The sequence below is a fragment of the Homalodisca vitripennis genome, chromosome X, assembly GCF_021130785.1.
Source record: "Homalodisca vitripennis isolate AUS2020 chromosome X, UT_GWSS_2.1, whole genome shotgun sequence".
Lineage (NCBI taxonomy): Eukaryota > Metazoa > Arthropoda > Insecta > Hemiptera > Cicadellidae > Homalodisca > Homalodisca vitripennis.
The window spans coordinates 11,943,858-11,969,302 of NC_060215.1; the positions used below are offsets into that span (position 1 = coordinate 11,943,858).

A 25,445-nucleotide genomic window follows, 5' to 3' on the forward strand; every position below is an offset into this window, starting at 1 on the left:
TTAAAAAGTTTCTGGATATCGCACAATATTCTGTAGCACCTGATCCTAATATCCTTCATCAGAATACAAATATTAAAGAAGTTTTTAAAACTATATCTTTCTGTACTGAGTACTAGTCGTTTTTATTATTTCTCAAAAATGTAATTTTTGACAATGAATACATTTATTAGTTTGTTATCAATTACTTAGTTTAACTAGCATTCAATCATTCACAGTGATTTGAGGGACTGCCAGAAATGTGATACCTTCCAGTAAACCTATCTAAATAAGTAGACCTAAATCTATATCTGGCTCAAAAGCATAATTCTAAAATGATAATGGATTTTAAATAATAGTTGAATGGGTGTAATAAAAAAATGTGCTTACAACCAATCAATCATTAAAAGATTGATTACAACACCATCAATACTTATAAGATCATAATAACATAGCCTATATTATCTTAAATATTTTTTATAACTGGTCAACACCAGAATGCTTCATAAATTAAACAAAAGTTTATCTTTAGTTAAAGTTTCTACTAAAGGAATACAAATTTAAAATTGGATACTTAGAGTTGTTTATAGTTTTGATTTAACTAATATATATATATATATATATATATATATATATATATATATATATATATACATAGAAACTGAAAAGGGTATGTACTTTATTGAAGTCTAGTACTTTGTTTTCTTTTATGAAAAATGTATAACTGTGTAGAGTTTTTAAGACACTAATTTTATCTTATTCTTATCTATATGCCATATAAAACAGTCTCAAACTGTTCCTATGCCTGTGAAACTCTTTTTGGATAGAAACACAAATATAAGTACATTGCAGAAAATTGCTGAGCGAGTTTAAAATGTATGCTACCAAAGGTACTGGAACATTGCCACTGCAGCACTCAGTAGTCAGTGGTAACAGGTCTAGATGTAATTAACACAAATATAAACTATATACTATATATTGCATACTACCAGTTTTATATTTATATACCTAGTTAAAACTACTGAACCTACATAGTTTCACTAAAACTTAACATGCTACAGATTTGGATTTTACTGTAACAGTAGGTAAAAAGTCTTTTTCCATTTGATCTTAGTTTAGTCAAATATTTAATATTTTTATGTGGTGGCTTTTTTACAAATTGTTGCACAGAATTTCACACCAACACAAATATTCAGACCTTTTTCTTACTTGCTTATAAAGTCGCAAGTAAAACAGCTATTTTAGTGATGGGGATCCCTCCCTCATACAACCTAAGGATCACTTCCCCTGTTTAGTTATACGGAAATATTCTTTTAATTTCATAATAGTTTTCATTCTTGTGCACATAAAATAAAATTTTTCTTTTGAATACTATCCAATGGACTGGAATGTAATTACTGTTCTAATCTAGCAATACATTAGAACATGTAATTGTACCTTATTTTGTCAAATTGTTCTGTTCTTTTAATGCTGCTTCTATTTATTTTTATTCTACTACTTTTGTATTGTTTCTATTGTAACAGAATTATTTTCTAATAAAGTATCTTGAATCAACAGTTTAGAAGTGACCAACAGCCAGGACATGACTCAGCGATCACCAGCAGCAACTATCTTTGCATGACTACTAGACTACTGCATTGACAGAAATTCCTGCATTGCAGATAATGTAAATAGAAAGCTTTCTGTTTGAACAACTACAAACTCTAAAATCTTTCTCAGTTATTTTTTTACCAGAACTTAACAATTAATGTACCAATGAATTTCCCTTTGATGACACTTCTTTGTTTTCTTTTTATTTATGACAGGCTACATTACACTTCATAATAAACAGGTCTTCTTCTGAGAGATGGATCTAAGATCCCAAAATGGGCACCGTTTTTAAATATGAATTTGAAAAACTGTAAGGAAATTTGGGAGCTCAAGCACTTTGTTTATTAAAGATAAATTTAACTCAATAAATTAAATAGCTAATAACGATTCAATTATCGTACTATTTTGTAATTGAAAAAAATACTGATTACTTTTTACTTAATGTTACATTATAATATCCAGTACTGTTAACGGTTTTAAAATGTTTTATGCCACCTTATATATTTTTTTTACACTTAAACATTACTAATAAATAGGAACCAAATCTGAAATATATAAAAATATCTATATATTTAGTGTGTATATTATTGTCAATATTTAGAAATACCTCCAAATACTGGACTTTGTGTGAAGTGCTTTAAATAATGAGTGTCATATAACATAAATACACTTTGATCTATATATTTAGTGTGTATATTTTTGTCAATATTTAGAAATACCTCCAAATACTGGACTTTGTGTGAAGTGCTTTAAATAATGAGTGTCATATAACATAAATACACTTTAATCTATATATTTAGTGTGTATATTATTGTCAATATTTAGAAATACCTCCAAATACTGGACTTTGTGTGAAGTGCTTTAAATAATGAGTGTCATATAACATAAATACACTTTGATCTATATATTTAGTGTGTATATTATTGTCAATATTTAGAAATACCTCCAAATACTGGACTTTGTGTGAAGTGCTTTAAATAATGAGTGTCATATAACATAAATACACTTTGATCTATATATTTAGTGTGTATATTATTGTCAATATTTAGAAATACCTCCAAATACTGGACTTTGTGTGAAGTGCTTTAAATAATGAGTGTCATATAACATAAATACACTTTGATCTATATATTTAGTGTGTATATTATTGTCAATATTTAGAAATACCTCCAAATACTGGACTTTGTGTGAAGTGCTTTAAATAATGAGTGTCATATAACATAAATACACTTTGATCTATATATTTAGTGTGTATATTTTTGTCAATATTTAGAAATACCTCCAAATACTGGACTTTGTGTGAAGTGCTTTAAATAATGAGTGTCATATAACATAAATACACTTTGATCTATATATTTAGTGTGTATATTTTTGTCAATATTTAGAAATACCTCCAAATACTGGACTTTGTGTGAAGTGCTTTAAATAATGAGTGTCATATAACATAAATACACTTTGATCTATATATTTAGTGTGTATATTTTTGTCAATATTTAGAAATACCTCCAAATACTGGACTTTGTGTGAAGTGCTTTAAATAATGAGTGTCATATAACATAAATACACTTTGATCTATATATTTAGTGTGTATATTTTTTGTCAATATTTAGAAATACTCCAAATACTGGACTTTGTGTGAAGTGCTTTAAATAATGAGTGTCATATAACATAAATACACTTTGATCTATATATTTAGTGTGTATATTATTGTCAATATTTAGAAATACCTCCAAATACTGGACTTTGTGTGAAGTGCTTTAAATAATGAGTGTCATATAACATAAATACACTTTGATCTATATATTTAGTGTGTATATTATTGTCAATATTTAGAAATACCTCCAAATACTGGACTTTGTGTGAAGTGCTTTAAAATAATGAGTGTCATATAACATAAATACACTTTGATCTATATATTTTAGTGTGTATATTTTTGTCAATATTTAGAAATACCTCCAAATACTGGACTTTGTGTGAAGTGCTTTAAATAATGAGTGTCATATAACATAAATACACTTTGATCTATATATTTAGTGTGTATATTATTGTCAATATTTAGAAATACCTCCAAATACTGGACTTTGTGTGAAGTGCTTTAAATAATGAGTGTCATATAACATAAATACACTTTGATCTATATATTTAGTGTGTATATTATTGTCAATATTTAGAAATACCTCCAAATACTGGACTTTGTGTGAAGTGCTTTAAATAATGAGTGTCATATAACATAAATACACTTTGATCTATATATTTAGTGTGTATATTTTTGTCAATATTTAGAAATACCTCCAAATACTGGACTGAAGTGCTTTAAATAATGAGTGTCATATAACATAAATACACTTTGATCTATATATTTAGTGTGTATATTTTTGTCAATATTTAGAAATACCTCCAAATACTGGACTTTGTGTGAAGTGCTTTAAATAATGAGTGTCATATAACATAAATACACTTTGATCTATATATTTAGTGTGTATATTTTTGTCAATATTTAGAAATACCTCCAAATACTGGACTTTGTGTGAAGTGCTTTAAATAATGAGTGTCATATAACATAAATACACTTTGATCTATATATTTAGTGTGTATATTTTTGTCAATATTTAGAAATACCTCCAAATACTGGACTTTGTGTGAAGTGCTTTAAATAATGAGTGTCATATAACATAAATACACTTTGATCTATATATTTAGTGTGTATATTATTGTCAATATTTAGAAATACCTCCAAATACTGGACTTTGTGTGAAGTGCTTTAAATAATGAGTGTCATATAACATAAATACACTTTGATCTATATATTTAGTGTGTATATTTTTGTCAATATTTAGAAATACCTCCAAATACTGGACTTTGTGTGAAGTGCTTTAAATAATGAGTGTCATATAACATAAATACACTCTGGCATTTGCTATTACTCGTACGAGTAACCTTGTACAGCATCGGATGATGGTTACGTCTGTAATCAGTGATGCATTAGCATTAAACGAGTTGAAGACAAATTTCTGAGAAAATGAGTATTAATTTGTTGAAGGCTCATTCCATTATGTATAAGTTATATACGAGTAGTTAGCTCATTCTAATATTTGAAATACACTCATGGAAACAAACTATTTTTTCAAATTTAGAATTTATTTATATTATATCTTATTTTAATGTAGTTTTAAGCAACAGCATTCAGTTTGTTTGATCATTATCCTTACACATAAAAAGTAATAATAAATTGTGAGTATTAGTAATGTACATTATATGTTTACTAAGACTAACATAGAAGCAATCTTAATATTTAGTTCTGTGGTGGTTCCCTCAATCTGATACATAAAGCATTCATCAAATCTCTTCAATCCAATCCATCTATTCATATTTTTTATCATGCATTACTTACTCAACAACAGGGTCGAAACTACACACAGACATATACAAGCAGTATACAATGTAATGGTTCCACACACAAAACAGATTACAGATAACGTTATCTGCATTCAGATAATCACATCTATTGCTGCTAATGAATGACTCACTAAACTGTAGCAACTTCCTTAACTTAGTTTAAGGCCGACATGTCAAACTTGCTTACATTAAAAACCAGAAAAAATCCAGTGTGACTAGCATACTGTAAAGAGAGAGCTGGTGTAAGGTATGCAAGCAGGCCTCTGGTAGTGACAATGCCAGCGGAAGTTAGGGTCAGGGGTCGTATTATACCTTTCATCACCGTTGCTTCAGTCTTGCCATCCACAAATAAGAATTAGAAGAGATTCTTGTCTTGAAAAACAAAATACTTGTTTTATGAAAAAAAATCCAGTGCTGCTAGAGAGCGTTTTATTGCAGGATCTACACCATAATGTTTTAAATATATAACATATTACAAAATATTTCTGAACATCTTATCAGTGCAGTGTTTTGATATATCAGAGTTAAGTTGGTGGCAAATGTATACAATCTGAATTATTAAATATTTTAGTCTGATCCAGACTTTTTCCACACTATAATAATTAATTGTGATGCAAGGTTAGAAAATCATGTGGACAATTAACTTAAACGAGTGAAGTTAGGGATGTCAAACTTTGGTTGCTGATTTAGAGAATAAGTGTGAACATCACACCACGTTCACACCTGTAACTCAAAGATTACCTCTTTTTGATGCCTTTGATAAGGGATTATTAACATCTCAATAGAATAAAAATAGGAAACTATTGAAATTAAGTCTCACATTTACTATACTTTAAACGTCTGTAATTGTTAACTAAACAGACAAACTAAACAGTATCCAACTGTTCATTAACATATGTTAAGGATACATCAAATTTCCTCTCCTAGTCTCCATGAATGAGATGAGCTAGCCGATGTTTTAACTGTATCTCTTCTTTTAACAATACAGTACATTAAAAGAGATATATCTCTAAGTATGGCTTTATATGTACCCTAAAATTTTTTAGCTGCCCCCCTCCAGAAAAAAATGGGAAATTTCACTCCATTACTAACCAAAAACCTCATTTTTTCCTAAATATTTCGACTCTCATTGTTCACCTTGTATAAAGTAAACATGTTCATCCACTTTTTTGTCTAATCCCGTACGTTGATACAAAAACATAATATACCCACTGATAAGCATTCTAAATATGTTGAAATTTAACTAGCAATTACTTTATTGGATGATGTTTACCACACAAACCAAAATGCTCATTCTGGTCAGTGATGTGTAACTGCGTTTGAGGTAACACGCAGTTTGTAACATTTATAGTGTTTATTACAGATTATTCATTTTTCAATTATTCACACAAGGTGTCCTGAAACGTTTTACAACAGACTTAATTTGTTTGTTGGATGGATGACCAGCCTCGAGAAATTTAAATATACAATAATTGCAATTTAATATAATCAAAAGAAACCATAGAACCCGTTAAAAATGTATAGTAAAAAGTGTTTACACAATCTAAAAGATTGTAAAGTAACAAAAGTAAACATGATTTAATAAGTGTAAATATTAGGTCTATCCATTAATAATATTATTAATAAATACATTGCATGTCTTAAAATAGTTTCCATTGCTTTTCTAATTACAGGTTTATCACAACTCAATTTTAAAACCCTTATAAATCACATTTCTTGTCTTTCTAGAGGGGTATTTAATGAGAAGTCACAACCTAATGTGTAATATTATAAAAGAACTACAAATATGTTTTTCTAATTTTTATTTGGTAAAGGCACCATATTTGGTGGAAGGTCACAGAATTTGTTTAACATTTACCAACTTTGTAACATTTGTAACACTATGTTTTCTCAGGTGGATCCACTTTCATTTTATTCTGTAGAATAATCTTGAAAGATTCAGTTTAAATTCAATAGCATTGTTATGGTTTTCTGAATTTTTCAATTAATTATAAATTTTATTACTGATTATTGGTAATTATAACATTACAGCATTAATTGCACCACTGTGTGTCTAATAAAAATAAAATTCTGTTATTTCTGAAATAACATACATATACTTGAACACCAGATATACGGATAATTTTAAAATAAATAAAACTGTACTTTCTATTATTAACGCATACAAGTGGCAAGAAAATTGTTATTTAGTTCTACTTGTTCTTATTTTCCCATTTATTTGCTGAAAGTTTTTAACAATTATTCATTACTGAGTTAAAAAATGTGTAACTATTCAAGGGCGTGTTATTATTTTCCCTTGTGACTACTATATCAGAAAGATTCACACACAAAAAATCTCTTATCAGATATAAACAATATACTCATACACTTAGGTGGCCAGTAAACACTACAAGTGTCTTTATCTCTAATCCCTCAACAACCAATATCTAAACATCAATTTATGTATAGTCTTTCAGAAAGTATTTTACTATCTGAAAAATAACCTTGAGAAGTTTTTACAATGTCAGTGTACCATTTTTAACACTATTTGGATGTAAATTTTTGCCAGCCATTAATCATGCATGTATAAGGCAACATGGCTGGGTCTGAACCTGTTAAAATTACTATGTTTGAATATTTTTACTCTACAGTGACTGAATATTTAAACCAGGATTTTCAACAAGACGTCATATTACAATTTGTGTTCCTAGCGAATATTATCGCTTACATATTTCACAAACTTAACAAGTATTATTATTTTCACATGTGAACTTATGAATGTCCACCTCTTATGCTTGCTATAACTACAAAGTCTACCGGATCAGTTATCATGAACATTAAATACACAGAGTGTTCAGTAAAAGTGTTCCAATACTTATGCTTGCTATAACTACAATGTCTACCGGATCAGTTATCATGAACATTAAATACACAGAGTGTTCAGTAAAAGTGTTCCAATACTTATGCTTGCTACAACTACAAAGTCTAACAGATCAGTTATCATGAACATTAAATACACAGAGTGTTCAGTAAAAGTGTTCCAATACTTTAGGATTTTGTTCTGCACATAAAAACTAGCAATAAAGTTCATATAAAGGAATGTCCTTAAACCTTTAGTTTTCCGTCTATCTGTCCGTATGTGTTTTTTATAAAAAATAATTTTTTATAGGTATACTTGCACAAGCCGGGAGCAACTAAGATATTTTGTCTTTTGATAGGTATCAGCTTTTTGAAATAGGTTATACAAATTTTACAATATACCACCTATTTCAAAATTTGTATACCAATTCCAACAGTACTTTTACAACGAAAACCCTCAATGATAGGCGAGCACAACCACTTTGAAGATACACTTGCACAAGCCAGAAGCAACAAACAACCATACATCTCAACTGGAACGTGTTAATAAATGGATAAAAAATGTACTGATAGTTTTGGGATATTTCACAACTTACAACAGCCCAATGACAAAAATATTAATTTAAAATTTGGGAAGATATGCCTGATATTATCCCTGGATACATCAGTGAACTAAATTTTATATATTATGAGAAACCCACAGTTAACAAAACTTGCCAGTGATGTACATAGCTACAACACCCGTAATAAAAATAAAACAATAATTAACTTTCACAGATTAGGTGTCAATCAATAGTCACTCAGTCCTTTCACTTAAGATTTACAATAAATTGGCGCATCTCATTCTTAAATACCCTGTAAAAACATTTAAACACATATTTTACCATTGATTGTTAACATCTCCATCTTATACAGTTGAGGAATTTCTCACTACAAATCATTCTTTACTAATCTGTTGTAGGTTTTTTTGTATGTAATTGTATCTGTATGATTTTTTATATTGATTGTTAAATTTTATATATTGATTGTTAAATTTTATATATTGATTGTTAAATTTTATATTTGTTGTTGAATTTTATATTTATTGTTAAATTTTATAACTATTAATGATTTATATATTTGGTGGGGAATTTTGTAAAATTGTATACATTTTGTTATAATCTTGTTACTTTTTACAACTGTTAATGCCCTGTTCTGACTAGTTTTAATGCGGTTTGTTAAAAACAAAGAGTATTAGAAAAACTGTCTTAAACCACTAAGCTTATACAATGTTGCTGTAAATTCTACTGTTGGACCTCTGTATGATTTTTATTTTGTTTAGTTTGTAGAATATTACATTGTTATATGTACTTTTGACTTGGTCATCTGGCAGCAAATTTGGTCATCTCTGCATTATTTTATTTGATAATATCTCCACACAGGCCAGTGGCCCATGAAGGGAGGCAAAATACAGCTATTAAGAACTGGCTTACCTTAATTAAGTGAATTAGTTGTTTTTTAAGCAATTTAAATGCTCCACACAAGATATAATTATGGTTAATTTCAGGCCAAAAGTTTTGGTACAAAAATAGCAATTATTACAGTAATGTTATAAAAGATTTTTTATTGGTGAATATCACAAAATGTCCGAACACGATGTATTACCAGCAGAGTATAGGCTTCCAGTATTTGTCCACTGGCTTTGAAATAAACAGTGGACATATCCACAATTTATCTGGATTGGCATTAAATATAGAATCCATTATTTTTTAGCAGCAATACATAAGAACATAAACTATTTTGACATAACCTGTACAGTGTTTTCTTTGCAAAATTTGGAAATTTAGACTGAACCAGGTTTGGATACGCATAGGAGACTTTAGCAACAATCCAAAACCACAACTTATGATCCCATTTACAGTAGTAAGGTAGAATCAATTTACCATCAGTCAATGGATTCTTCAGAGACCTCTCTAATCCAAAGAATTGCCTGAGGAACTGCTTCATCAGCTCTAAACATAAACACACTGTCTCACTCACCTTTACTGCAGAGTTCACTCTATGTATAAAATAAAGTAAAAATTTGTTTCCAGGACTGTCAACACAGCATTCCCCTAGCCTGGTATGTCAATTTCTACCAATTGAAAACATAAACAAATTTTAGAGAAACAAAATATTTGTGCACGTTTCTTAACAACATGAAACTTTTTTTAATACAAATATTTTTTAAGTTCCTAGATACATTTGTCTATAGATTGGCAGACATGGATCCTATTTACTCCTGTGGTATGTCAGGAGAGTCCAAAATAGATATTTCCAACAAATACAGTATATAAAAATCTGTGTATGACATTTCAAGTTGAATAGAAAAAAATCTATGGAAAACATTGGCCGCCATCTTGAAACAAATATACCAAAGTTACTTGTTTTCTAATTTGTTCTAAATTTCAAATTCCATGCAATATTGCAAGTTTATAAAAATATTACTTTTACAGGAGTTGTTGTGCTATTATATATCTTTTTTTTGTCAAATAGTTTATATAAATGACAGGATATATCTCCTGAGTGTAAAAAATGAAAACAGTTTCTTATTTCTATTATTGACAACATTAACTAACTACCACATTTACTTTCTTTAATCTTAAATATGAGTCATCGTTCTGTCTGGGAATCCTTTCAAATCACGTTTCTAATCAGGAATAATAACAATTGCTTAAGCTAAAACTGTGCAAGTGATATTAACCAAGCAGACAACGGACAGTGCCAGATTTTAATTGTAGTCTAATTTAGTACTTAATAACATAAATGTAATACTTGTTTATCAGATTGAGATGGTTTAACACTTTTATAGCTCACAGTAGGTCAACACAGCAGGAGTTCTATGACGATAAAGGCTCAATACAGATTAGCTGAGGCGAGTCAGATTATCTGAACACTAGAATATACATACTCTAGTACTGTAATCTTATCTCAACTTGAGCCCCCCCACCACCATTGCTAGTTAACAGGTCCTACTTACTATCACTGGGGGGTTGGTCAGCAAACGTTCCCTGAAGTTCAATGTAGACCCGCTTCATGGCTTGGAATCCACTGATCATTACTATATGATAATCTATTTACTTTTGAGTTATAATTGTAATGATTATATCCACATTTGCACTAGTATAGATTAGATTTATTTCATTACTATCTATTTAATTTTCCTCTTGGATAGCAACTGACAAATTATCTATAATGTCTATAGCACCACTTATATTACACTTTTTAATTAAGTACATACATACATACATACATACATACATATATATATATATATATATATATATATATATATATATATAAATAACATACTTTAGTAGCTTAATACAAGTGTTTAATTTGGGCTCACAAGGTTCTTTGGGTAGTTAAAAAATTTATATTTTCTCAAAAATTTACAAACTGATTGCTATATTTAATCTCTTTATAAGTACGAAAATTATAACTCAAGATACTTCAAATACGAGGCTATAAAATAGCAAACTCCCCACCCTTAACTTTCTTTCAATTAATTTTCAGATCTCAGTCTTTATTACATTTTATATTTTGAATCCAGCTAGTGATGAAATAGGCAGTTGTGTCCTTAGATATAACACTATAACGGTTATAGTTGCAGAGCTCTTCAAAATAACAAAGTATTAGTTGTGGAAATATTCAATAGATGCCGACAGATGATAACTAATGTTTAAAATTAACCAAAAACCAGTATGTTTGGCCAAAACCAAATTCTGTTTGTTTTGTATTGATTAGTTAGCATTTTTTATCGACTAGTGAGCTGCTACGTATCAGTATTTTTTATTTGATATAATCCATATTTTCAGTCAAAAACATTCACTAAAATCATTATGATTGTAATTTAAGGTAGCACGTTCCTGCATTGGAGAAAAATAAAAAATTTTAAACACATTTTTTGTACATAATGGCCATCTCAAAATTCTTTAATGTTAATTTTGATTAATCAAACATTTTTTAATCACGATATTGAAATAATGTTATTGAAAATTGTTACTATCAATATTATTTTAGCCTACATTAATTTGACCTTGTACTCTGGCACCAGACAGTTATCCAACAAACAACAAATACTTCAACATAATTTTAATTGCTGATTAAAACATTCATCTTTAGACCTAACGTTTGGTGTTATTGTAAATGCAATAATCAGTCACATTCAAATGAATATCTTTAAAATTGTTAATTTTCATTTATTTTGTTAAGCTCTGACCAGATCTGTTCCAAGTACATGCAAAATGTAGATTTAATATATTCAAAACCAGTATGTAAGAAAACATTTACACAAACAATAAAACTCGTAACAAATAAGTTTCAGTCTTGAAGTTAAAGAGTACGAATAATTAAGAACATGCTTAAACCAATCAAGAGAATATTTTAATAGTTACTTTAAGTACCGTACCAGAATTTGGCATTACAAATACACATCCAACACTCTAACAATCAGATTGATAAACTTTTAAATTCTTTTTGTTATTGGTTTGCTATATTCTTGCAGAGGAGAAACTACTAATAATAGAAAAATAACTTAATTTTGTTTTCCAGTGGAATTATTCATTTTGTTGGAAACCCCTGAGCAAAATAAAATTGTTTTTGTAAAAACATATTTTATATGTATGAATATGTCTGTATGTCTGTCTGTAGACTATAAGAATTGGCCATAGGTCAGACTGATTTTGATCAAACTCAGCATGTGGGTAAAGTTTATGTAAACTCTGTATATTTCTTAAATTATCACCTTTAATTTATTTTCGATCTACATTTTTGGTATTCTTTTTTATTGTGTAAAAAAGGGTGATTCCCTACTTTATTTTTAGTAATACATACCCATCATATACCTATACACATAAAAATTTAAAATTGTGTTTTATAATAGTATATAGGAACAAAGGATTACTTTTACGTATTAAATGTTCACTTTGCAATGTATTTAAATAGGGGAAAAATAAGTTGATTAATAAGAGTACTGGATTTCTAATAAAAATTATGTACAATGTGTAGTAGGCCTTCCTTTTGTAGAGAACAAAAGGGTAAAATATTGAGATATATATATTTTACCACAATACTTGTTTTTATTAGTTCAAATACTCTTGTTTGTTATGGCAGTGATCCTCAGATTCAGGGATGTTATCCCTTTCAGTATAAACCAATTAGTTATTATGGACGTGTCTCTATGATATTGTGTAAGTTATAATGAATGGCATAGACACCAAGAATCTCCTGTACGGATGGAGGATAGTCATACATCTGAACAGATGCCTCCAAAGTTTTTCTTGTTATCATGTCTAGTTTTAATAACAACAAAGGAAATATTGCTATCCCTCAAATTGTCACGAAACTTGCTATTCAGAACCCCTCTCCACTTCCACCAGACAAAATTGTATAACATGGGGTGCTACTACTTGTAACACACTGATTTGTTCTTATTCTACAAATGTGTAAGAATGATAAGCAATGAGGGATATAACACTTGGTTGGCAAATTATTTTTAAGTGGGTTTCTCAACAATAGATTTTAATTATTCATACCAATTGTTTAAAAAGAAAATAATCCAAACCCATTTACAAATTTGTAAAATCACATACAATTTTTCAATTTGTATAGTAAGAAATATGCCTGGGTGAATTCCATGTAGTTGCACAGAGTGAATTGTTGCCTTAAGGTGTTTCCAACCCCTTGTAATAATTTGATTGGATCATTTTTGTTGTTTGTTATATTGCAAGATACAAGAACAAATTAATTTTATTCAGTCAATATCCATCACTTCAAAAAGTGGAACTCTGAATCCTCCAACTCAAAATAAAAAATAAGGTAGGCTAAGTTATGGGTGTGCTTGATGGTATTATTGGATGAGGACATGACATTACTAAAATAAATTTATTTAGGAAAATTAGTATAACAAACCCTGTGCAGGGGAATCATCCTATATACAATGTACAGTATTATAAAAAAACTTTGTAAATATTTAACTACGGCATACATGACATAATATCCTTCAAATAGTTATAACACAAGATTACCTAGTACACATTTTAATATTTTGATTTCCCTAATCAACCGTTATAAAATTATATTTTTTGTAGCCCATTCAAATTATGCAGCTGGTTATTGAACTAACCTTATTTAACACCTAATGTCTGTATCACCTTAATGTAGAGCATTATGCCTAAAAAATAAAATTCAAACCATGCATTAAAATGTGAATCTGTATGAACAACACAGGTCATTGCAATTAATTAAACCATACAAGTAAACTACAAAATGAAAGTTTCCTATTCACCATTTACCTGTAGCTAATGTACATGACTCAAAATTAAAGTGCATTGAATTTCTTTTAAAGTGTTTATTGGTAGTTTCTGTTTAATTCATGTTCAGTCTACTCATCAGCACACCAGTACACCACACAATTATAAACTTCAATCACATTTCAACACATATAGTACTAAATGTTCTGTTGTGTTTTGAGGTTAACCGCATTTGGAGGTTAACCTTACTCATCTTATAATCAATACCACGTCACATTGAACCATGTTTTATTAAAACGTAACCGTTTATAAATAAAGTACTAAATAGAGTCTTGGACAGTAAAATCATCGTCACATCACTCAACCGTCTACATTATTTACTTCAATTTATTCCCTTTCAAGGGCAATCTCCATTCAGTTATCGTTAACCCCCACCACTACTACGAGCAAATAAATACCTCACCGTGTCCGTAACTGCGTCTTACAAAACCTTATCAAAACCGCTTGATCAATAGCATAGCATGTTCCATCATAGAGAACATTATGTCTAGCTTGCATAATAACGGGGAATTTTAAACTATTGCATTTAATTTGAACGAATCAGAATAAGTCGTTAGTTCAATTGATATACGGTACGTGAAAAGGATATAGGAATGGTCATGGTCAAAAGAATGGCCTTTGTAGTGTGTCACAAAATACTATTTAACAAACTAGCTTAGTTAAAATCCAAGAACCAAATCTGTCGTGTTTAAATCGTATCCAAACAAAAGAAAGCAGTATGTAGAAGTAACAAATTTTATGCTAATTAATAGTTAAGAGTAAATTGTCAGATGCTCCTGAAGTAACACTTTTTGAAAACAATAAACTGATAGGAGTAACAATAACGAAGTTCTTGGGGCTGATATTGATAATAATTTAACTTGGGGTGCTCATATTGATGTAGTTGCAAAAAAGGTAGTACTGATATTTAATTGTTAAAATAGGATATTAAAGATTTTTAATGTTGATGTATAGACACTAATTTGCATATATTCAATCAAACATAAGTTTTGGAATAACAATTTTTGGTGCAACAGTAAATAAATTTAGACAGGTTGATGGTTTTACATAACATTACACAATATCAGCTTATGTACTCAATTTAAAAAAGTTTCTTATATAGGAACTAAAATTGCCCAAATACAAACGTTTCATTATTTCATTATAAATGCCCTCCAACCATGAAAGCCTTTCTTTTTTTCTTGAAGCTGTGCAAGGTTCAAAGTGCACCACTCTTTGGCTTCAAAGATGGTGCATTTGGTTGGAATATATTTTAAAAGAAAATTTGTGCTTTTAAGATGCCATTTATGGACAGGAATAATAGAATTCTCTTTTATTATTCCTTGGGGAGTGGTAGGAATTTGAATAAGAATTTTAGTACATCTCATAATCAAATCCAAAGAAAAAGCATTGAAGATAAGGATATTTTTATGTTAATACTTTTATCTATTAAATATTAAATATAACTTGATAACATTTATCCAAAATTGAAAACTCCTATTAAAAAATCATCAACAGTCACTAAAACTACAATTTGTAAACAATTTTGATACATAACACTTGGTACGCCATGAGCAATAAAAAAATTTTAATGAGTACATACATTTTTGTTACTAATTCAGTATATTACAGTAAGATATAAAATTAAGTATTTGTTTCTTCTTTTCTTAATCCAAATGCGCCCTCAATGGTTTGGAAAATAAAAAAAGGTGGAGCTCATGGGACTCAAGCCTTACCCCCTCCTCCATATTTTGAAATTGAACCCAATAGTTTGTTTTAAGATAGAACACATTTATGAGGTACTAAAGCTCAACAATCTCCTGGGTAAGATTCCCAAGTCCCTGTTTTAGGAGATTATTTTATAATTCCTAAACCACCCAGAGTGTCAGCCCCCACCCCCCGAAATCATTTTCTACATACACCACTGTTATAAATTTAATATAAACTGTGGTTTTACCAAAGAAAATTGGTTGATCCCTTTATTCCTCCCCCCCCCCCCTAAAACAATAAGAAACTAGAGCAAGTTAAGATGATACTTAGTTTCTTCAGTGGTTTGACACTCCTATCCAAGAGTAATGTAGGTATCCATTGTTGGGTTCGGTTATTTTTAATCAGAAGGATATCTAGCTCTAACTGTTCAGCATCCATGTATCAAGATTTGTTTATAAATCTGTTAAAGACACAATTTTGCATGCCATCAATAATTAAACCAAGATACACCAAATACCATGAACTCCATTTAAACATTAGAGTTATCGGACAGGAATGGGTCCCTTATCTTCGATAGTGAAATGGGAATAGCTTTTAAGAAAATATCTCTGAAAATGTTTGACTTTCAAAAGTGTTTTATAAGCTACAATATTTTACAAGTCATATTAAAATCTTAAGATGTAATAAATTCTTCTAATGCTGAATAACACCAATGTTGAATTATTTATATTGCTCATATTATCAATAACTCTAATGGTAATGTATCTGGATTTGAGAGCCAACTGCAATTAAGTTACAGCTTTTTTGGTTTAATATAAGTTAACTAATACCATAATAAGACAAGAAACAGAGAAAGGAACTAGGTGTTAACTTATCTTGATAACCCTGCTTCAAACTATGCCTATTTACGTAACATTTTCGTAACTAAAGTTCTACACCTTGGGGGCCTCGGAATTTTGTGCACCCCTCCCCTACTTCCATAAATTCATTCCAATTAAATGTGATTTTGTGTTAATGATGCTTTATTAATTTCTGGATCCATAAATTCATGTGCTATTCAATAATTTTAATATTAAATTTGTCGGTTCGAATACTTTTTTAATAATAAATTTGTGTTCAATAAATCAGAAAACAACATTCCCATTCATTATTATATGGATATCTTGACCTGTTCGCTGAAATTTTTAATTTTGCTATATGTTATTAAAATAGGTCAAGTTTCTCATATAAAATTATGATATTATTAGGAGTTTAATTTTCTTTAGTGATTATCCAAGAGAAGAATGTACAAAAACAAAAAATACAAATGTTTATGAAAGGAGATTACAGAGATTTTAGCGAAATATAAAACATCTATGTTTGACGTAATACTATACAAGATTCTTCGCGCCGACAAATATAAAACGCTAACCGCTTGACTGATATGTCGCGTAGTTGCATAAACCACGCTGGCAGGCTCACACGAAATGAGCAGGAGTGTGTTTTGCGGCTGAACTTATTTTATTGTTTGTCGGGCAGGCCGAATTAAGAATTATGGTACGTGTGATCTAAAATTATTGAACCATACAAATTGTTTATTGTGTGTTTCATATATTAATACTCGGTTTTCAATTAAACATTTACATATCTATAAACATATTGGTTTTATGTCTACGTTTAGTTGGAGTTATAAACGTTATTAACAATTTTGTTTCACATGACCAAGGACAATATAACAGGACTTTTGGAAATATTGATTGAGCCCATAAACATAAAAGTCATGAATACGCCACATCGTGTGTGGGCTTCACTGGTGTCAACAAAATTCAAGTCTTTAGTTCAAAGCGTTCAATATATATCCTGCGGAGGGTAGGAAAATAGACAAGATGAATTTGGCAGCCCTCTGAGAGATTTGACTGAAATTTCAAGTATATGGTTTATTTCATTCTCGAGAATTCTATGAACAGTCTTCACTAACTTTCAGCCAAATCCTATGGCCACAACTAAACTCTATCTTGTCTATGTGGAAGTGAAGTTTCACGCAAATAAATATTATAGTCTAAGCTCAACTAGTTCTGTTCTCGGATGAAAACGTTTAGATGCCCGAGTTTGATATCAGCTGTTTGGTTTGTGTGGGAACAATATTTTATTTTTTTCCTTTTTAACATACAGAATAGGTAGGCGCGTTTCAATAATATGATATAATATATCGTATATAGCAAACTCAAGGCACAGTGGTGGGTCGGGCCGAACGCAGCATGTCTATAATTCAGTGCTGTAACTGTATGTGTATTTTCAACAACAAACTATAGTTGTGTTGCAATTAGTAAGATCTTATTTACCAAACACTATGAACAGTTAATTTGACAAATTCTTACAAAATTCTGACAAAAGTTACTGGTACCTGTTCGTAATATGCGTTCGAAAAGCTGTATTAGGTCTATAAAACGTATTTATTGCATTTAGGTTCTGGCCCTGAGTACTTCTATTTTAATAACGTTTTCCTTGTACATTTAAAAAGATAAAATGCCTTTATTCTTGAATGCATTTTAAGTTTAAAAGCAGTAGGCTATAACTCTGAAAGACACTTATAGAAGTTTTTCTGGAGGGAAAATCTCAGAATTCTGTTAAAATTCAAAATGAGCTCGTTTACCAGAGAGGATATTACTGTTAGCAGGCTTGTTCTCTATATTGATGTATAATATCGCAGTTTAACGTAAAAACATCTTGTTTCCTAATACGATTCATTTTATGTGATCTATAAAATGTACTTAATTTGTGTTCTAAAGTAATGTGTGAATAAAACCACATATGTAGACTCTGTGTGGTACAACTTAATAACGTCAGTTCAACGTCGGCTAGTAACATCGTGGTGTATATTACCAGTAAGAGAACGGTATGTAAGAGTGGCGATACGTTATTGGGAAACCATTAATTCAATATGAGTCGGCTAGTAACATCGTGGTGTATATTACCAGTAAGAGAACGGTATGTAAGAGTGGCGATACGTTATTGGGAAACCATTCATTCAATATGAGTCGGCTAGTAACATCGTGGTGTATATTACCAGTAAGAGAACGGTATGTAAGAGTGGCGATACGTTATTGGGAAACCATTAATTCAATATGAGTCGGCTAGTAACATCGTGGTGTATATTACCAGTAAGAGAACGGTATGTAAGAGTGGCGATACGTTATTGGGAAACCATTCATTCAATATGAGTCGGCTAGTAACATCGTGGTGTATATTACCAGTAAGAGAACGGTATGTAAGAGTGGCGATACGTTATTGGGAAACCATTAATTCAATATGAGTAGGCTAGTAACATCGTGGTGTATATTACCAGTAAGAGAACGGTATGTAAGAGTGGCGATACGTTATTGGGAAACCATTAATACAATATGAGTAGGCTAGTAACATCGTCGTGTATATTACCAGTAACAGAACGGTATGTAAGAGTGGCGATACGTTATTGGGAAACCATTAATTCAATATGAGTAGGCTAGTAACATCGTGGTGTATATTACCAGTAACAGAACGGTATGTAAGAGTGGCGATACGTTATTGGGAAACCATTAATTCAATATGAGTAGGCTAGTAACATCGTGGTGTATATTACCAGTAAGAAAACGGTATGTAAGAGTGGCGATACGTTATTGGGAAACCATTAATTCAGTATGAGTCGGCTAGTAACATCGTGGTGTATATTACCAGTAAGAAAACGGTATGTAAGAGTGGCGATACGTTATTGGGAAACCATTAATACAGTATGAGTCGGCTAGTAACATCGTGGTGTATATTACCAGTAAGAAAACGGTATGTAAGAGTGGCGATACGTTATTGGGAAACCATTAATACAATATGAGTCGGCTAGTAACATCGTGGTGTATATTACCAGTAAGAAAACGGTATGTAAGAGTGGCGATACGTTATTGGGAAACCATTAATACAGTATGAGTCGGCTAGTAACATCGTGGTGTATATTACCAGTAAGAAAACGGTATGTAAGAGTGGCGATACGTTATTGGGAAACCATTAATTCAGTATGAGTCGGCTAGTAACATCGTGGTGTATATTACCAGTAAGAAAACGGTATGTAAGAGTGGCGATACGTTATTGGGAAACCATTAATTCAGTATGAGTCGGCTAGTAACATCGTGGTGTATATTACCAGTAAGAAAACGGTATGTAAGAGTGGCGATACGTTATTGGGAAACCATTAATACAGTATGAGTCGGCTAGTAACATCGTGGTGTATATTACCAGTAATAAAACGGTATGTAAGAGTGGCGATACGTTATTGGGAAACCATTAATACAGTATGAGTCGGCTAGTAACATCGTGGTGTATATTACCAGTAACAGAACGGTATGTAAGAGTGGCGATACGTTATTGAGAAACCATTAATACAGTATGAGTCGGCTAGTAACATCGTGGTGTATATTACCAGTAAGAAAACGGTATGTAAGAGTGGCGATACGTTATTGGGAAACCATTAATACAGTATGAGTCGGCTAGTAACATCGTGGTGTATATTACCAGTAAGAAAACGGTATGTAAGAGTGGCGATACGTTATTGGGAAACCATTAATTCAGTATGAGTCGGCTAGTAACATCGTGGTGTATATTACCAGTAAGAAAACGGTATGTAAGAGTGGCGATACGTTATTGGGAAACCATTAATACAGTATGAGTCGGCTAGTAACATCGTGGTGTATATTACCAGTAATAAAACGGTATGTAAGAGTGGCGATACGTTATTGGGAAACCATTAATACAGTATGAGTCGGCTAGTAACATCGTGGTGTATATTACCAGTAACAGAACGGTATGTAAGAGTGGCGATACGTTATTGGGAAACCATTAATACAGTATGAGTCGGCTAGTAACATCGTGGTGTATATTACCAGTAAGAAAACGGTATGTAAGAGTGGCGATACGTTATTGGGAAACCATTAATACAGTATGAGTCGGCTAGTAACATCGTGGTGTATATTACCAGTAAGAAAACGGTATGTAAGAGTGGCGATACGTTATTGGGAAACCATTAATTCAGTATGAGTCGGCTAGTAACATCGTGGTGTATATTACCAGTAAGAAAACGGTATGTAAGAGTGGCGATACGTTATTGGGAAACCATTAATTCAGTATGAGTCGGCTAGTAACATCGTGGTGTATATTACCAGTAAGAAAACGGTATGTAAGAGTGGCGATACGTTATTGGGAAACCATTAATACAGTATGAGTCGGCTAGTAACATCGTGGTGTATATTACCAGTAACAGAACGGTATGTAAGAGTGGCGATACGTTATTGGGAAACCATTAATTCAGTATGAGTCGGCTAGTAACATCGTGGTGTATATTACCAGTAAGAAAACGGTATGTAAGAGTGGCGATACGTTATTGGGAAACCATTAATACAGTATGAGTCGGCTAGTAACATCGTGGTGTATATTACCAGTAAGAAAACGGTATGTAAGAGTGGCGATACGTTATTGGGAAACCATTAATTCAGTATGAGTCGGCTAGTAACATCGTGGTGTATATTACCAGTAAGAAAACTGTATGTAAGAGTGGCGATACGTTATTGGGAAACCATTAATACAGTATGAGTCGGCTAGTAACATCGTGGTGTATATTACCAGTAAGAAGACGGTATGTAAGAGTGGTGATACGTTATTGGGAAACCATTAATACAGTATGAGTCGGCTAGTAACATCGTAGTGTATATTACCAGTAAGAAAATGGTATGTAAGAGTGGTGATACGTTACTGGGAAACCATAATACAATATGAGTCGGCTAGTAACATCGTGGTGTATATTACCAGTACCGGTAAGAGAACGGTATGTAAGTGTGGCGATGCGTTATTGGGAAACCATTAATACAGTATGGGTTATATATAAAACATTTCACTAAAAACCAGATTGGAACGCGTATATTGAGCTAGTAAATTCGGCCTCCGGAATAAACCAAACAATGGTAGACTCTAAATTGAAAACAAAGTGATTAAAATGATTAACAGCAAAGTAACTAGTAAAGCAGAAATTACATTAAAATTTTGCTTGTGTATTTCTGCATTTAGACGTAAAAAGGAAATAACCTACAAACAATGGGTGAAGTAAATAAAGAAAAGTAAATAGTGGCAGCAACTACTACAAAGTAATAGCATTTTATTCAAATAAAGTGAATAAACAGCTATCACTATGTAGTTACTACCATGAGGCGTCCAGAGCAGATGGTAGTGTTGTTACTTCCTTACTATCTCCCTAAACCACCCGATAAGATAAGCATTTAAGGCTCAGATAGTTGCCTGATGAGCACGATGCTCAAATCACCTTTTGATGATATCCAGAAATGAATCTGTGCCCTGATGGTACTCTGGAAAAAGAGCTCTGTGAACAAAACGTTGTTTTTCGTCTTTTAACAGAACGCCCTTTCATTAACACTTCTTGAAAATTCGAAAATTCCAAGGTTCCAAAATATTCCTGGTACAGTACTCCAACATCTTCTACCACCCCCAACAAATACTGGATAGCCATAGACCATAAAAAAACTTCAATTTTTTAGTGCCAAAGCTTATGTTTGTGTTTTATCACTTTCAAGCAGAAACTCGGCAGTTAAAAAGTTGTGACGTTTTTCCTACGTAAAAGTTGTTTGTCAGTGACTTTGACAAAGCTCACGATACTACTTACGCTCACGAACGTGCATGAACATGGCCCTGATGGTAACTGAACTGAAACGAAGTCTGACCTACGCCAGGCTCCACAAATTCGAAGCAGTTACTACGGAAAGGTAATAGTTAAGTTTTATTCGCATGAATCGGGAGCAAATACTACGGGGTCTGGGACATATGAAGCGAGTACTATCATTTGGCAGTACTTTCATTTTTATGCACTGGAAACGAAGTAGTTGCTTCGAAATCGGCGTAACGAAGCAAGTGGGCTACTACTTTTTATTCACTTCACCCAATAACTTCTAGTTTTTATGTAGACAACAGCGAAAAAAGGTACCGGTTTTTGACACTTTTCAACCAAACTGCAACTTCGAAAATGCGTCGCTCGGAAAGATTAATCCGATTAAATTCAAATTTGGTTTACAAGACTGCACTCTTCTAATTTGTTTACCCTCTTATTAACAGTTGGACGAATGTTCTTTTAATAACATCTAAAAATTGTACTTTCTAGTCCATTCTAAACACATTAGGTTAAGGAAAATCGGTAAAATAATATGTTAATGCTTGCAAAACTTTAGGTCTAAAATCTTATTTTTATTCACTTTTATTTTACTCTATAATGAATGAAAAAGTGTAAATGCCCGTGTCAATGTGTCACATGTTTAAAATCTCAAAAGGTTGTTCTCAGATTTAAAACTTTTATTTGTTCTGCTGGTTTTCTTTGCCATCATGGTTACCCATAAGACGAATGTAAATATATTCGTTAACGCTCAGCCAAATCCCATGGAGCGACATACACCGTCATCGAACTCAGTGTTACTTATATAGAAATAAAGCTTCGCGCAAAGTTTCAAATCTTTAAGCCAGTTTGTTTTCGAGATATCGAGTGGACAGACAGACAGAATTTAAATATTTCCACCTCTGCCATTGATACGCTTCGCTGGCGCTCAGCCAATAATGATAATTAATATGTAACTATATATGTTCGTCAATCTCCGTTTTCTACTAAGCGCTCTGCTCATAAAACTTATTAAGTAACAGCCTTGATGTTTTCAAAACAGGATTCAATGTATTGATAAAAACAATACAAAGTTTCCTCTGCTTTAATTTGGTAGCAATTCAAAACATTTTAAAGACCGGAAAAAGTGCATATTATCATAACGGTATAACAGAGAAAAATATATTCCAAAACAGACATGACGTTTGGTAACTCATTTTCGTTATAATCCGTTTGTCAAATACCTGAGAAAATGCATAATTAACAAACATAATGTACCATAATTGTATTTAAGATGCATATACTTCCTAATAATATCCGATTTGTAAGTTCTTTTGAAATTCCACAAAAACATTTTAAATAACCATAAGCTTAAAAAGAAAGTAAGTGTAAGAAATTAAGCAAATTAGTAATTAAAAACCATGCAAAGTTACAGCACTGCAATTTAAACGGTTTATCAGTTAGGAATTTTAAGTGAAACGGACAAACAAACAAACAGACAGAAATGCTAATGTATTATGGCATGCTCACAGGTACTGATTGATAAATTTATTTACGAGAAATCATCGTGTGACGTAATGAACTCTACTTATGGAACACTCTGTAGAAATACTATTTTAATTTATGGGAAACGCGGTAAATCTTGAATTCTGCGTTCGATTTACAACATTTTTCTTTTGTTTTCAAAATTACCAATACGTTTTAACAATTAAAATGCTTAAAATTTAACCTATTTTCTACAGAGATTAATGTTTAATAGATTAATTTTGGTTAGTAAATATTTTAATGTTCAAGGCCTAAAAAGATTATAGGCGTAAAAAAAAACTTTAATTCATTTATGGCCTCCAAAATATTGTGTACACGATTAAGTTATAACTTTAATGAATGTGACTGTCAGCTAAGAATGGTTGGACACCAAATTATTAAATTTGATTACATGTTATATTTAAAACTTAAAGATATTCCTAATTATTTACACTTGTGGGTCTGTTCTTTTGTATAATATATCTTCAAATGTGTCAGAAACTTAATTCAGAAATTAAATTAATATATCCGGAATGAAAGTTTGCTATCGGAATAGAAACAATGTAACACACACTCCTAGAAACACTGTGGCGCGGAGAGAAGACGGTAACGCACACCGGAGTATGCCACGGCCGCGGAGAGACTGCCCGAAAGACGGAGAGTCTGGTGTCAGGGAGTCGCCAGAGCCTGTTCTTCAGGAGTATTACATCTCGCTAGGACGTCAACTTCCCGGTGTAAGGAGGGCCCTGTCCTACTCTCAGAGGAGCCCTTTTCGAAAAATCAACAAAAGAGCATTCGCGTAATGCAAGTATAATATCTTTGATCATTGATATAACAACGTAAATTAATAAAAAGAAATCATTTTAATCATTAATTTCCACTAGTAATAAGAAATTATCAACAATTTTTGGGGATTAACTTTTTATTAAATCAGTAAAGACTCCAGTATAGAAGATTATTTTTCTCTTAAATCCACGGCAGTAACTCCAGTGTTGAAATTAAGCTCGTGGCTAGAATTAAGACTTTATTCTAAAAGATTCAATTCCTCATAAATCCTACCTGGTAACTCGGTTGATATGCACACCTGGTACAGAGCTACGTTCAAAATATTAAGCTCGTGGCTAGAATTAAGACTTTATTCTAGAAGATTAAATTCTTCATGAATCCTACCTGGTAACTCGGTTGATATGCACACCTGGTACAGAGCTACGTTCAAAATATTAAGCTCGTGGCTAGAATTAAGACTTTATTCTAGAAGATTAAATTCTTCATGAATCCTACCTGGTAACTCGGTTGATATGCACACCTGGTACAGAGCTACGTTCAAAATATTAAGCTCGTGGCTAGAATTAAGACTTTATTCTAAAAGATTCAATTCCTCATAAATCCTACCTGGTAACTCGGTTGATATGCACACCTGGTACAGAGCTACGTTCAAAATATTAAGC

General features: G+C 31.4%; 1 protein-coding gene across 1 annotated transcript in view; it reads right to left on the reverse strand.

Annotated features, from left to right (window-relative positions):
* The window catches only part of LOC124368686 (acetyl-CoA carboxylase), a 142,096-nt gene that overhangs the window by 103,122 nt on the left and 13,529 nt on the right, over nucleotides 1-25,445 (reverse strand). The window contains exon 2 of the mRNA XM_046825972.1: nucleotides 9,723-9,791. Within this exon, the coding sequence (XP_046681928.1) occupies nucleotides 9,723-9,791 (69 nt within the window). The remainder of the gene's footprint in view (nucleotides 1-9,722; nucleotides 9,792-25,445) is intronic.